The 14,411-nt window shown below is 36.5% G+C and overlaps 1 protein-coding gene across 1 annotated transcript in view; it reads right to left on the bottom strand.

The window, feature by feature from the left end:
• The window catches only part of LOC110104551 (LRR receptor kinase SERK2-like), a 2,443-nt gene extending 1,063 nt beyond the window's left edge, over window positions 1–1,380 (bottom strand). The window contains exon 1 of the mRNA XM_028695547.1: window positions 5–1,380. Coding sequence (XP_028551380.1) covers window positions 5–1,256 — 1,252 coding nt within the window. The 5' untranslated portion in view covers window positions 1,257–1,380. The remainder of the gene's footprint in view (window positions 1–4) is intronic.
• Between the last annotated feature and the right edge of the window lie 13,031 nt (window positions 1,381–14,411).

The following is a 14,411-nucleotide window of genomic DNA, read 5'->3' as shown; positions in this document are numbered from 1 at the left end:
ATGCGGAGGCGGCGCCGCCAAGTTAGTCCGATTCCGTCTGAAAGCGCGCCTGCGAGGTTGCCGCCAGCCATATACTCGTAAACCAGCGCGTGCTCGTATCGCTCTCCGAGGTAGTATCCGACGAGAGTCGTGAGGTATCGATGCCGGAGCTTGGCGAGCACTTCTACCTCGCGGTAGAATTCGCCGAGCTTCTTCTCGCGTTTGATGCGTTTGATTGCCACCTCTTGGCCGGAGGGAAGCTTTCCTAAGTAAACCTCCCCAGCGCCACCCGTGCCAAGGAGGAGCCGGTCATCGTACCCATTCGTTGCTTGCTTCAGCTCCGCCTTGGTGAAGATGTAAAGCCCCTCTCTGGGAAGAACAGGGGAGATGATTTCAGTGGAAGTGGCGAATTCGCCATCAGAAGTGTTGATCTTTCTCCGGCGTTTCCGGAAAAGGAAAACGAGGAACGCGACGACGCCGATCAAGGAGGTGGCAGCAGCGGTGGCGCATCCGGCGATGATTTTGGTGGTTCGGGAGCCGGAGACGGCGGAGGAGGTTATCGGAGGAGGAGGAGGAGAAGGAGGAGGAGGAGGAGGGGAGGGTACGATGTCACCGGTGCCCAGGTTGCCGATGTTTTGGAGGATCTGTAGCATGCAGAGGGCGAAGGAGCGGAAACGGGGGAGAGAGGGGTTATGCGGTGACCAGATAGCGATTGTGGCGGCCATGCCGCAGGGGACGATCTCCTTGCTGTTGGTAACGTTGAGAAGAGAGAAGGTAGAGTTGATGACGGCGGTCTGACATTGGGAGCAGAGGGATGGGTGAGAGTCGGGATTGAGGGGAGAGGAGGAGCAGAGTTTGTCGGCAGGGGAGAGATCGGTGGAGGACCGGATGAGAGAGACGTAGGGGAACTGACAGGGGCGGTTTCCAGCGGCGAGGCGGACGGGGTCGCCGTCGAGATTGCAGGAGGAGCTGGAGAGGAGGGAGGGGCGGGCAAGGCCTTGGTGGAGGAGGTATGAGGAGAAGCTGGAGGAGCAGGCGGAGGCGGTTGAAGGGGGAAGGAAGGCGGCTCCGGTGAGGTTGGAGTAGCGGATAGCGGCGTAGATGTAGGAAGCGAAGACGTACCAGCAGCAACTGGTGGCGGATGGAAAGGAGGTGGAGTTGGCGTAGCAGATCGATGGAAGCATCTGGGCGGCATAGGGGATGTCATAGGGACACGTGGTGTTTGATGAGAGGACGGAGACGGGGAGAAGGAAGAGGAAAAGACGCCAGCGGAGCATTTCGACGGCGGCCTCAGTGTAGGAGGAGGAGGAAGAAGAAAGCGGGGGTTTTTTTGAGGGGAAAGATGTCCGATTTAATTGGAGGGTGTTGGGGGTTGACTGAGCAGTCGGCGGGGAGCATGTTGATTGTCGTCTTCGACTGACTGAGATTACATATCAATTTGATGCTAATTTCTAATTAATTAAGGGCCATACGTTTTTTTGTCACATTACATTGGATTCAATTGTAATTTTTTTAAAAAAAAAAAATTGCCCTCATCATATTCTCATGAAATTAATCAAATTAAATTTTAAAGTTAAAATTATTTTAAGATAACTTAAATATAACTTTAAAAAAATTATATCAATGAATGAGCTTATTTTTATAGCATATGTTGATGATTTTATGTATAATGTATTATCCCTCAATACTATTAAATTATTAGATAATTTAACTAAATTATTAAATAAATATAAATAAATCATTTAATAATACAAATAAACTAAATCAAGTTATGTTCATGCAATGTTATAAACAAAGCTAGATAATTGTGGTGAAGAGAAGTGGTGTTTAATTTGAATTGATTTGATTATGAAAAATAATATTCTTAAGTCCATGGTTTAAAAGTTGCTGATAATTAAATATGTTCTAGGCTCAATTAGGGTCTAAGCTAAGGGGCTCTAGAGGTTTAAGTTGATTAAATATAAAATATTGGGCTCGAGGGTCAATTAGACTTAGTTATAGTTAACTTAGAATTGGCTAAAGAGTCCTAAGGAGGTCCCTAATGGTCAAGGGGCATGTATATTAGACCTAAAATCCCTAAGAAGGTTCAACTTTGACTATGTTAGCCTAAGATTAACACAATGCTAAGATTGGTGGTCATGTTAACCACTAAGTTGACCAAAGAGTTTGGATTGACTTGATGTGACCCATTGGGTTAGAAACAAAACCAAGTCAAGCTTAGGAGTTTAAAACTTAAGTGGACAATCTTTGGATTAGCCTTGGAGTGGGTTTCACAAAAATGTGGTATGAATGGTCTACATAAGGATTCGCCTAAAACCTAGCTAAACAAGCCTAAGTATCTCTAGTTTGAGCTATAAGCTATTATGGCTATGTACGGGATCAGACTGTTAGTGCTAGGGTGTCAAGAGCAAATTGATTTGACCATGAATTCAATCAAGGGAATGGTACTGAGTAAGATATAATATATGTGTAAAAAGGTCTTAGTTCAACCAAGTAGAGAGTGTGTGTATTGATTAGGTTAGTGGCTCAGTTAGTGATGAGCTTAGGTATATTAAAAATAGAGAGAGAGAGAGATTTAACTAATTTAATCATTACAAAATGTTAGAAGTTCATAAATTATTGAGCCTATAGATATTAAAAAACAATCAAATATATGTGCAAGAGATTGGGTGAACATAAGTTACTGAAAACCTATGATCTACGAGGCCCATAAATATGAATATTTATTTACACGTTTTATCGAGTTCCAACTTCTTCACTCAAAGTGGCATGGGATTCAAGAGATTATCCATATATTTCATCATCTATTAAAGCTTGTCCATCCTTTACCTCTTCCTTATGCGAGATATAATGGAACATTCCAGAGGATGATCATCTTCAAAGTTGGAAGAAAGGAAGAGAACGATCTACAAAGTTGGAAAATTTCAGAGGATGCTTATATTCTCTGCCATTTGAAGAGAATGATCTACAAAATGGAGAAAAAATATGAAGAAAGAGAAAAAGAAGAAAACATTAGTAAAGAATGTCCTTTATCCTATAATGCAGTGACACTTCTACTTAAATAGGCGTGCAATATCCGACACGACACATGTCTTACACTTCTCCGACACGTGTCAGACACGTCAAAATATGTCTGATTAAAAAATATTAAATACAAATTGGACACACTTGTCTGACATGCGTATTATAAATATTTTATGATTTTAAAAATAAAATTTTTTTGTATTTAAAATTTTTATTTATTTAAAATATAAAACCTAAATTTTTTATTTCTTATTTAAAATATCAAATCAATCACTCGCACTCAATACTTCATTCATCGAATATTCTCATTTTTATTTCTCTTTAGTGGGTCGTATTTTGGTTTCACAACAATGCCCAATTTTTTCTCAACATTGAAGTGTACGTCATTACAACATCGATATTTCAAAGCTATCTCAATATCAAAGTCTAACATTATTTAGGCATTGATACCCGAAAGTCTAACATTATTTAGGCATTGATACCCGACACTAGCAATTTCTACACCCACAACTTGACAACTCATCTTTATCTGACATCTTTTTAACATTGACGACCAACATCCTCTCAACATCGACGACAGATGCTCTCTTAACATTAACACCCGATACTTACTGCATAGCATCGATTCCTAACTCTTGATAGCATTGTTGCCTACTTTCTCGATGACTAATACACGACATCGACACCCAACTCACGACTTCCTAATATTAATAATTTTAAACATAAATTCTAAGTAAATGACTTGTTATTTTTAATATTATACTTATTCAAATTTTATACTTTTTTTTTTAAATTTGAAAATTATTATACCACGTACAACTCGTGTCTGTGTCCTATATTTTAATATTTGGCATGTCCCATGTTCATGTCGTGCCGTATACCTATCGCTATATTCGTGTCTGTGCATCATAGCCTCTATCCATATTTATATATGTATATGGCATTTACATGTATGGAGATGTCAACTCAAGTTAAGTCTACTATAAGTGATGTGACCATTAATTCGAATAATATTTAAATTCTCTTATTACTTGAAATTTCTTCAATGACATAAGAGAAATATAGAACTTAATATACATCCAAAATCACTTGTGTCATGTTCAAATCAACTCAAACTAATTTTGATGCATTGAGATAACGAGTCCTTCAAATTCATTTTGTTAGGGACAATGCTTCATTAGCCCCAAAGTTGATAAAAAAAGTCAGCATCACTATAGTGAATTTTTCGATTAGTCCCAAGCTTGAGAGATGACTATATAAAGTATAATGAAGTCATCAAATTAACTCACCCATAAACTTTGCTTTAGAGGTCAACTAGACATGTTCATCCAAAGCATTCAACATAATAATTCACAAGAACTAAATAAAAGTGTTTAAATCTACTAATGAATTATTGTGGGTTTGCCCTTTATTAGGAAAGACCTAGTATATTTTTCATATAATTAAAGAGTTATATTGAATGTATTTTCTTTTGATGAAAATATTTAATTAGATTGGATAATATAATTAATTCATGCATTTTTAAAATTTAGTATCTTTAATAGATTTATGCCTCTACCTCTTCATGTAAATAGGTGATTATTAGGAAAGCAAAAGACATAGATCACAATTTTAAAATTTTAAATTCTTTTAATAAGAAATCATGACTTTTTTTTCTAACTCTTTTCACTCTTTCATTTATCCACCAATTTTGCTAATAAGGTCATGATCTTGACAAGGACTGATTTAGATTCAATTTAATATTTTATTTATTTGGTTTACTGGGTTTGGTTGTATATTGACAAGCTTATAAAAAATATTATGCAATATAGCTTTATTTTGAGATATTGGAATAAACTTGCTATCATCATCATCAGCAGCAAATACAAATTTATTTATAGATGGCACTAGAAACTTACAAACAAGATAGTTTGAGAAAAAAAATAAAGAAAGATAGAGATAAAAAGAACAAAAAGAAAATCTCGTTGAATTTTCTATTGCCCAAAAGTATATAACTTGACAATTTGATATATTTTATAGATTGGAGTAGAGACATAACTTGATAGAAATATTATATATAAGAAAAATACATAATTTACATGACAGTCTATGAAGTCTTGCGCGCAATAGAAAGTAAAAAATGCTAGTTATAGCTCTTTAATTATATAATATATACATTAGGACTTAATTTCCTAATAAAGGGTATACTCACATTAAGTTGTTGGTTGACTTCATCTACTCTAGTTGACTTTAATTAGTGTCCTATCTCTAAGGGTAAAGCTACTCATCCACCTGAGCATCCTCATCTTTGCCACACTTAACTTAGTATTATGCTTCTCTTTTAATAGCCAACATTTGACACCATTTTGAACAGTTCAGATCGGCCTGGACGATCTCAATATCGTCCCGGACGATCCTGGGAGGAAAATCCAAGTCAGAGAGGAACAGTAAGGGAACGAGGTCTCACAAAAGCATTGCAAACCTCACCACCATCTTATAGAATTTTCTCTTAAGTTTGAGGGGTACTTTTTTATTACACAACAAGCCCGATGCATTCCTCCACTTCAACCATCCAACTTGAATTCTGCTGATAATATCCCCATCTATTTCACCATCACTCTGAACAATAGATCCAAGATATCTAAAACATGTACTCTTATTAATGAATTGATCACCCCAAAGTCACAATCCCATCACTAGATCTATTACTACTAAAATTATACTCCATATATCCTATTTTAGATCTACTCAAGCAAAAACCTTTAAACTCTAAGGTTAACCTCCATAATTCAAGTTTACCTTCAATTCCCTCTCTAATTTTATCAATAAGAAGAATATCATCAGCAAAAAGAATACACCAAGATACATCCTCTTACAAATGTTTAGTGAGAACATCCATGACTAAAGCAAAAAGATATGGGCTTAAGGCTGCTCCTTGATGTAACCCAACAGAAATAGGAAAATACTTGGTCAAACCACCTTGTGTTTGAACACAAGTAATAACTCCTGCATACATATCTTTAATGATTTGAATATAAGCGTTATTAACTCCTTTCTTTTCAAGAACTCATCATAGCATTTCTCTTGAAATTTTATTATATGATTTTTCTAAATCAATAAATATCATATGTATATCCTCTTTATTTTCTCTATTTTTCTCCATCAAATCTCTTAATAAATGTATCACTTCCATAGTCGACCTACTCGGTATGAATCCAAATTGATTTTGAGAAACATTAGTATCAAGCCAAAACATATGCTCCATAACTCACTCCCATAGTCTTAAAGTGTGACAGATTAATTTAATTCTTCTATAATTCACACAATCTTGTGCATTACCTTTATTCTTAAAAATATGATTTAACACACACATTCTCCAATCTAATCTATTATATAAATCACTAAAAGCTAAGGTTTTTGCATCGCATAGTAATTTCTTAGATTCCTTATGAACTTCTTTATATCTTTCTCAATTATCAAAGTTTTTATAATTAAACTAATTTTTATAACAAATCTTCTTATTTTTAATCTTTTCTTGCACATTTAAATTCCACCATCAACTATTTTTATTATTATAAGCTTTTCCCTTTGATACTCAAAGCACATCTTTTGTAATATTCTTAATATCACTAGCAACCTTTTTTCACATAACATTAGAATCCTCATGCACACATAAAATCTTAAGATCTAAAATCTTACACTCAAAAATATTTTATTAACATTCTTTAAATGCCCTCATCTAATCCTAGAATATCATTTTACTTTATTTTTTATTTTCTGCCCTTTTATCTTAAAGTTCAAAACTAATAATCGATGCTGTGTAATTAATTTTTTACTTGTAATAACTTTACAATCTTTATAATTTAAACAATCTAATTTTCTTATAAAAAATAATTAATCTGAGTTATAGTATATTCATTTTTATCAGTGATGAGATGTTCATTCCTTTTCTTAAATAATGTATTAGCAATTAAAAAATCATAAGTTAAATAAAAATCTACTATGGTCTTGCCACCTTTATTTGTCGTTCCAAATACATGACCACTATGAATGTTTTTAAAATCATCTACCTCTCTATCACCATGGATTTTCTAGCTACTACTATTAAAAAAATCTCTAAATAAAAGTTACATACAAAAATGCCCCAATCAACTTTCTCTCTCCTCCTCTTTCTTCTCTTTCTCTTTTTTCGATCCTTACCCGACAAGCAAGAGAAAAATGAAGGGGACATAATGGTTTAATGGAGATATTTATATTTAAAAACATTTTTAGTGCCTAGGACCCATGGCTCTGTGGACCTCGCACTGCAGCATTGCATGCTCAATCTAAAGTTATTATATAAAAGAGAGCTCATTGTTGTCGTGTCAAAGTTAAGAACCCCAACACTACTGCTCCCAAAAGCACAACACCACAACGCTCAAGTTCAAAATTTTTTATTTTCATTTTGAAATTATTTATATAAAATTTTAGGTCTTTATATAACCTGCCTCAAGTCTTACAACTTTCAGAACTGGGCTGACAACATAAAGTGGATTATAGATACCTAAACCCTAGCTTTCTCTCTCTAGAATCCTCCTCTCTCTCTCTCTCTCTAGAAAACTGCATTAAATATAATATGAACAATAGAAAATGGATCATAGATGCTTAAACCCTAGCTTTCTCTCTCTAGAATCCTCCTCTTTCTCTCTAGCTAGTTGCCTTAAATATAGAAATTGGAATTGAAATAGGTAGAAATAGATATTTTTAATCTAAAATTTTGTCCTGGGGCCGTAAAGCTCAAACCTACATGCCACAACACCACCATAGTGACGTGCACCTAATTTATTTTGGCAAAAAATATATAGCTCAAAATTGATGCACCATAAAACCTAGCATCGCAGTGCTCTAAGGAAATTTTTTATATTTCTCAAACATGGACACATACCCCCAGGACCCGCTTCAGACCAGATTCAAACACACACACATGGAGAACATTCTTCGACACATGGAGATGGATTCAATCATAAAAAAATTAGTGAGTTATCTTTATCAAGTCGGGTAAGAATAGGTGTAACTTTACATAGATTTAACAGGTGTTACATTAACTAGATGATATATATGATGGATTGTATTTGATAAAGAAAATAATATACGTCCCTTTATACTGATTTGCATAGAACATATATAGAACCCTACTAGTATACATGATATAGAATGAAGTGAAGTATAATGGATTGACATGCATAAATTTATAACAAAACTATTATGTTGTAATTTTACATGGGTAGATGAATGACATAACATATCGATCCTTTATATGGCATTAATCACTTATTATGAATGATATTGCTTATATTTATTTTCATTGCTCCTATAAAATGGCATTGTTCGTATTAATTTCCATTTATTCTTATTGCTACATGTGTTATACTGATATGGGTCAAATAATTACATGCATATTATTTCTATTATGTTTGATTGATTGTAGTTGTAGATTCTAATAATTTGCCGAGTCGTTAGCTAATTGTGTGGCTTTCATATGTTTTCAGAAAAAGGGTTAGGATTCTGTAGAGTAAGGCAGATCATTTCAAGTTTTGTTTTATTTTCTATACTTTTAGTTTTATTCCTGTAGTTGAGAGCCTAAAGGAATAGACTGATGGATTGATTGATTTTCTGACCATTATAAATTGAATTTAAATGAATGTTAATAGAAATGTTATTGCTCATATTGATATCATATAGGATTCTAGTAATGTTTTTTATTAGAAAAATTCTTGTTGTCACTCGTTCAAATCAATTTAATACGATTTACGTGAAGATCAAAACCCTATTTTGTGGCATAAAAACATATGGCATTGTTGCGTCCTGGAGTATTCGCGGTGGTAGATAAATATAAAGCTTAACGTCTCAACATTGTACGAAGATCTAATACGCAATTAGATAAGAGAGAAGGTGTGTAGCAGTTATGAAACACCAAGATTTTTACGTGAAAAACACCTGAAATGGGGGAAAAAGCTGTGGGACCTAGCCCAATTTAAATGAATCCACTAGTATTGTAGTTGATTACAAATGAGGCCCTTCCTTAGGATAAGGCCATAGCTTGATGTACATCTTATAGAGTACATTACATGATAAGAATACAAAGAATCACTACTGATATGTTCATTTGGTTTGAAGGGCTGTAGTCGGCGGGCGACGTAAGTCGGAGGGACCATAGTCGACGGGCAACAGATCGAGGTCGGAAGGACTATAGTCAGTGAGCGACGTAGGTCAGAAGGACCGTTGTCTGACGATGAAGGTCAGAAGGATGGCGTCGGGTAGAAACTTGGCGACGAGCAGAGGTCCGTCATCGGGTAGAAGTCCGACTTTAGTTGGCGGCCGAGTAGAACTCCGGCGTTAGATGGTATTCGGGCATAACTCCAGCGTCATTTGGAGTTCGGGTGAAACTCTGCGTAACTTGGAGGTCGAGCAGAATTTTGGCGTCACTTGGGCAGAATTTCGGCATCTCGTGGAAGTTGTGCAAAATTTCGTCGTCACTTGGGCATAATTCTAGCAGCGGTGGTCGAGGAGGAGTTTCTTCCCTCCTATACTTCTTCTCTTCTCTTCTCCTCCTGATCTTCTTCTTCTGGCTTGGGTCTTGACTCTTCTTTCTTGGGCCCCCTCTCAAGAGAAATGAGAGGTCTATTTATAGATTTCTGGAGTGGCATGACCTATAAATAGGTGATAGATCATGAGCGAATCGGTAGTGGTTTGAATGGATGGCTGATATTGAATCCCTTTATCGTCGACCATTCGTCAGACATTTAAAAGTCTCAAGGATATCAAAATTTGACGATCTTGGGCTCGTTGGATTCGTCTCATCTGGCCGCTCGATTCGATTATAAGAACGTCATATTTAGAAACTGTTTGGTAACTCAAATTGTGGTTCAAACTTTCCAATGGTGCTTCGGGTCTTTGATTTGGATTCATTTGGGCTCAGATTGAGTCGAATTTAGTGTCGTTGGGCTTGTATTTCTGAGACGCTCAACTTGACTATAAGTTTAGGGTTTAATTTAGTTTAATCATTATTTGGTGAGATGCATGCAATTTTCTTGTCGTTGTTTGATGTTAATAGTAGAGATTGACACTAATACTTTTCTTAATCATTTGCTTAAATCTAAAGGCGTCTATTAATTAATTAGTTCAGATGGCTTTCAGAGGAAAATTTCATAGAGGACGTTGAGCCACAATAAATGGTAAGAAAGTATATATGTATTGACTCGGTCTCAGTTTGTCGGTTTGGCGAGGTTAGCAAAATGGTAAGGCTAATTTTACGCTACAGAAATCTGGGGAGTTAATTTAGTTTAAAAGTTGGTACGATAAAGTATAAAACAATTATAAAAGAGATCTTGTAATATAAAAAAGATATTATTAAAATTTACATATGTTCACTTAAATAGGCTTGTAAGGAAAAGTTATATGTTTCGCTGATAAAAAATTAAAACTATGGTATAAGATAAAAGGCTTAGATTTCGTTTGGGACGATTTTTTTATTGCTTCTTAAATCACTCCCGTCTCAAACTAAACCCTCATCTTCTATAAAAATAAATAAATATTGAGAAGCCCAAATGAGCCTTCCATCATAAATATAAGACAATAGCTTAGGAAAGATAAGAAAGAAAAATGATTAGGAGGTTGCTTGCTAAAAAAAATACATTGATTCTTAATTTTGATCTTACAGTTTCTCTTGGCTCTGGTAATGAGAAGACAAATGGAACTATTTTAATGTATTCTAATATTTTAGATGAGACGGCAAATGAAACTATTTTAATTTAGGCCCCCTAAATAAAAATTTTGGCTCTTCCATTGCTCTCTTTTGAAGTTTGGCAAAATAAGATTGTTTATTTATAAAATATAAAAATGATTTTTTTTTTCTTTGAATTTTAGTAATTGTATTTATTGAAAGTGTGCAAAATAGTTAAAATGATTATTCTTCTAATAAAATAAATTTTAAGGTAGTTAATTAGCTATCCTGAGCTCTTCCTGATTCTTCCCCTTGGCCAATCGAAGACCTATGGAGTAATGCTCTAAAAGAGATCCGATCGAGGGATGGGTTGGCTGTCGCGGGGAAATTATTACGTGTGGCATCTGGATTCGTCTGGAGCCAAATCCGGACGCGCCACATCACCCGTGGCCCAGTTCATCCGGGTGACATGGCGAGTCTGGATTCGCCTCCAAAAGGCTTGGACACCGCATGTAATAATCTCTCCTGTAGTGGTGATATCTTCAAGCAGTCGCCGCCCACCAAAAGGCAACTGATTATTTATCCATAACTTAAAATATTTAATAACTAAATAGTAAATAGTATTAAAGATACTATCATGAAGAGATAATCGATGCATGTGATGATAATTAATTATTAGACTTATTCGTATTTGACTTATCTTTTACTTAATAAAATAGGCCATCGTAAGGACGTTTTGGCCACTTGCTTTTGACTTTGAGCTTCTTTCATGGCTTATTACGCTTCTAACGGGATTCTTTTCGCGTCATTTATCGGCATGGGATTCTCTGTAAAGCATCTAATTGGGCGTGAAATTATATTGGGTAATTTTCTAGTCTCGGTTTTGTCAGTTTGGCGAGGTTAACAAAATGGTAAGGCTAATTTTACGCTACAGAAATCTGGGGAGTTAATTTAGTTTAAAAGTTGGTACGATAAAGTATAAAACAATTATAAAAGAGATCGTGTAATATAAAAAAAAAATATTATTAAAATTTACATATGTTCACTTAAATAGGCTTGCAAGGAAAAGTGAAATGATTCGCTGATAAAAAATTAAAACTATGGTATAAGATAAAAGGCTTAGATTTTGTTTGGGACGATTTTTTTATTGCTTTTTAAATCACTCCCGTCTCAAACTAAACCCTAATCTTCTGTAAAAAAAAATTAAATATTGAGAAGCCCAAATAAGCCTTCCATGATAAATATAAGACAATAGCTTAGGAAAGAGATAAAGACGAACAGTAGAGAAAGTAAATGTTTCATTATGTATCTAAACTATTACAAAGAGAGAATATATAGAAGTTAAGATTATATCTAGAATACAAGTATACAGGTAAGACATGTGAACTGCTAAACAGAGTATATAGCTTATTGGCTTATTACACCCCCTCAAGCTGATGCTTGGTTTTGAAGTGTCAGCTTGTCCCGGAGATAATGAAACCGCTGGGTAGAAAGTGATTTAGTAAATATATCCGCGGTTTGGTCTTTTGTGCAGATCGGGAAGATTTGAACCGAGTGGGAGTGAATATGATCCTTGATGAAGTGGTGATCTATTTCAATATGCTTAGTGCGGGCATGAAATACTGGATTGTTAGCTAAGGCAATTGCCGAGGTACTGTCGCAGTGTAACGGCGTGGGAGAAGTCAGGGAAATGCAGAAATCTTGTAGTAGGCGGCGGAGCCATAGGATGTCGACGAGTGCTGTGGCAAGCGATCTGTATTCGGCTTTAGTCGATGATCGCGCCACAGTGTCTTGCTTCTTTACACTCCATGAGATTAGCGAGTTTCCAAGAAAAGTACAGTAGCCGGACGTGGATCTCCGAGTGTCTTTGTCACCGGCCCAGTCCGCATCGGAGTAAGAATGTAGATCCATTGAGCCCTGCAAAATAGGTAATCCAAGTGAGATAGATCCTTGTATGTAACGAAGTAAACGATGAAGTGTATTGAAATGTTGAGAGTCAGGATTGTGCATATGTTGGCACAGTTGGTTGACGGTGAATGATATATCCGGCCGAGTGATTGTTAGGTACTGTAGAGAGCCGGTGAGCTGTCTATAGAGTTTAGGATCATTTGGTATGCTCCGGTGATTGTCAGAGACCGACTGCTTCGGACAGCAAGGATTGGCTAAAGGTTTACAGTCCTGCATCCCGGCTATTTTCAGTATAGATTGAGCATATTGAGTTTGAGACAATAGGTAAGACGTTGGCGTTGTAGTAATGTTGATACCCAAGAAACTGTTAACCAAACCAAGATCCTTCATAGCAAATTGTTGATGTAGCTGGGTTGTGACGGTAGTAATTAGTGATGAATTGTCTCCAGTTAAAAGGATATCATCTACATAGATAATCAAAAATAGCTTGCTGGAGTCTTTTTGAAGGATGAATAGAGACGAATCAGCTTTTCCTGATGTGAACCCGAGGGATGAAAGGAAGCCAGAGAACGTTTGAAACCACTGTCGTGGAGCCTGTTTTAGGCCATAGAGAGCTTTCTTTAATTTGCATACATAATCAGGATGGCTGTCATCTTCAAATCCTCTTGGCTGCTTCATATAAATGGTTTCGGAGATGTTGCCATGTAGGAAAGCGTTCGCTACATCTAACTGATGCACAGGCCAGGCGTTAGTAATAGCAACAGTTAATAATATGCGTATAGTTTGGAATTTAGCCACGGGGCTGAAGGTTTCAAGGTAGTTTAACCCATATTGTTGACTGTTACCCTGAGCAACCAGACGAGCTTTGAATCGAGCAATGGTACCATCAGTTTTGTGTTTGATGCGATAAGTCCAACGACTGCCTAGAACAGGAGTGTTGTGTGGACGAGGTACTAGATCCCAAGTTCCTTGCTTTTGCAAGGCATGGAATTCATCTGCCATGGCACGTCTCCAATTTATTTGCTGACTGGCTTCATTGTAGGAAGAAGGTTCTTGACAGGTAGTTGAAAGAGACGAATACTGTATGTGCAGTAAATTGAGACGTTGAATAGGCTTAAGATTACAGGTTTTAGTTCTTGTGATCATCGGATGACTTGGCTTAATCACAACAGGCGAGTTGCTTAAGGTAGGATGGCTAGAAAGAGGTGGTTCACTTGAAGTAGGGAAACAAGTTAAGTCTTCGGAATTAGAGGAAGTGTTAAGCGTAGAAGTTGTGACAGGAGAATCCTGAAGGGAATTTTGAATGGTATGTTTGATGGTCTGAGAAGAGGGAACAAGAAGTGTAGAGGGTATGGATGGCTGAGGTTGAGAAGGAATAGTAGGTGGTTGTTTGAAAGGAAAGGTAAATTCATCAAAAGTGACATGCCGAGAGGTGTATATTTTGTTTGTGGTAGGATCTAAGCATTTGTAACCTTTGGAAATGTTGGAATAGCCAAGAAACACACACGAACGAGTTCTTGGTTGAAGTTTGTTGCGTTGGTTAGGCGGAACCCAAGGGTAGCAAGCACAACCGAAGACTTTAAGAAAGGTGTAATCGGGAATCTTGTGAAAGAGCAAGTAAATAGGAGCTTGAAACTTAGTAGTGACAGTTGGTAACCGGTTGATGATAAAAGAAGCAGTCAAAACTGCATCCGGCCAAAACGTGAGAGGAATCGAAGCAGTATGAAGCAGTGTCCGAGCGGTTTCAAGGAGGTGTCTGTGTTTTCGTTCAGCCAACCCATTTTATTCAGGAGTGTATGGGCAAGATGTTTGTTGTAAT

This window comes from Dendrobium catenatum, unplaced genomic scaffold, assembly GCF_001605985.2.
Source record: "Dendrobium catenatum unplaced genomic scaffold, ASM160598v2 fragScaff_scaffold_655, whole genome shotgun sequence".
Classification (NCBI taxonomy): Eukaryota; Viridiplantae; Streptophyta; class Magnoliopsida; order Asparagales; family Orchidaceae; genus Dendrobium; species Dendrobium catenatum.
This window is presented reverse-complemented; position numbering and strand designations above follow the sequence as displayed.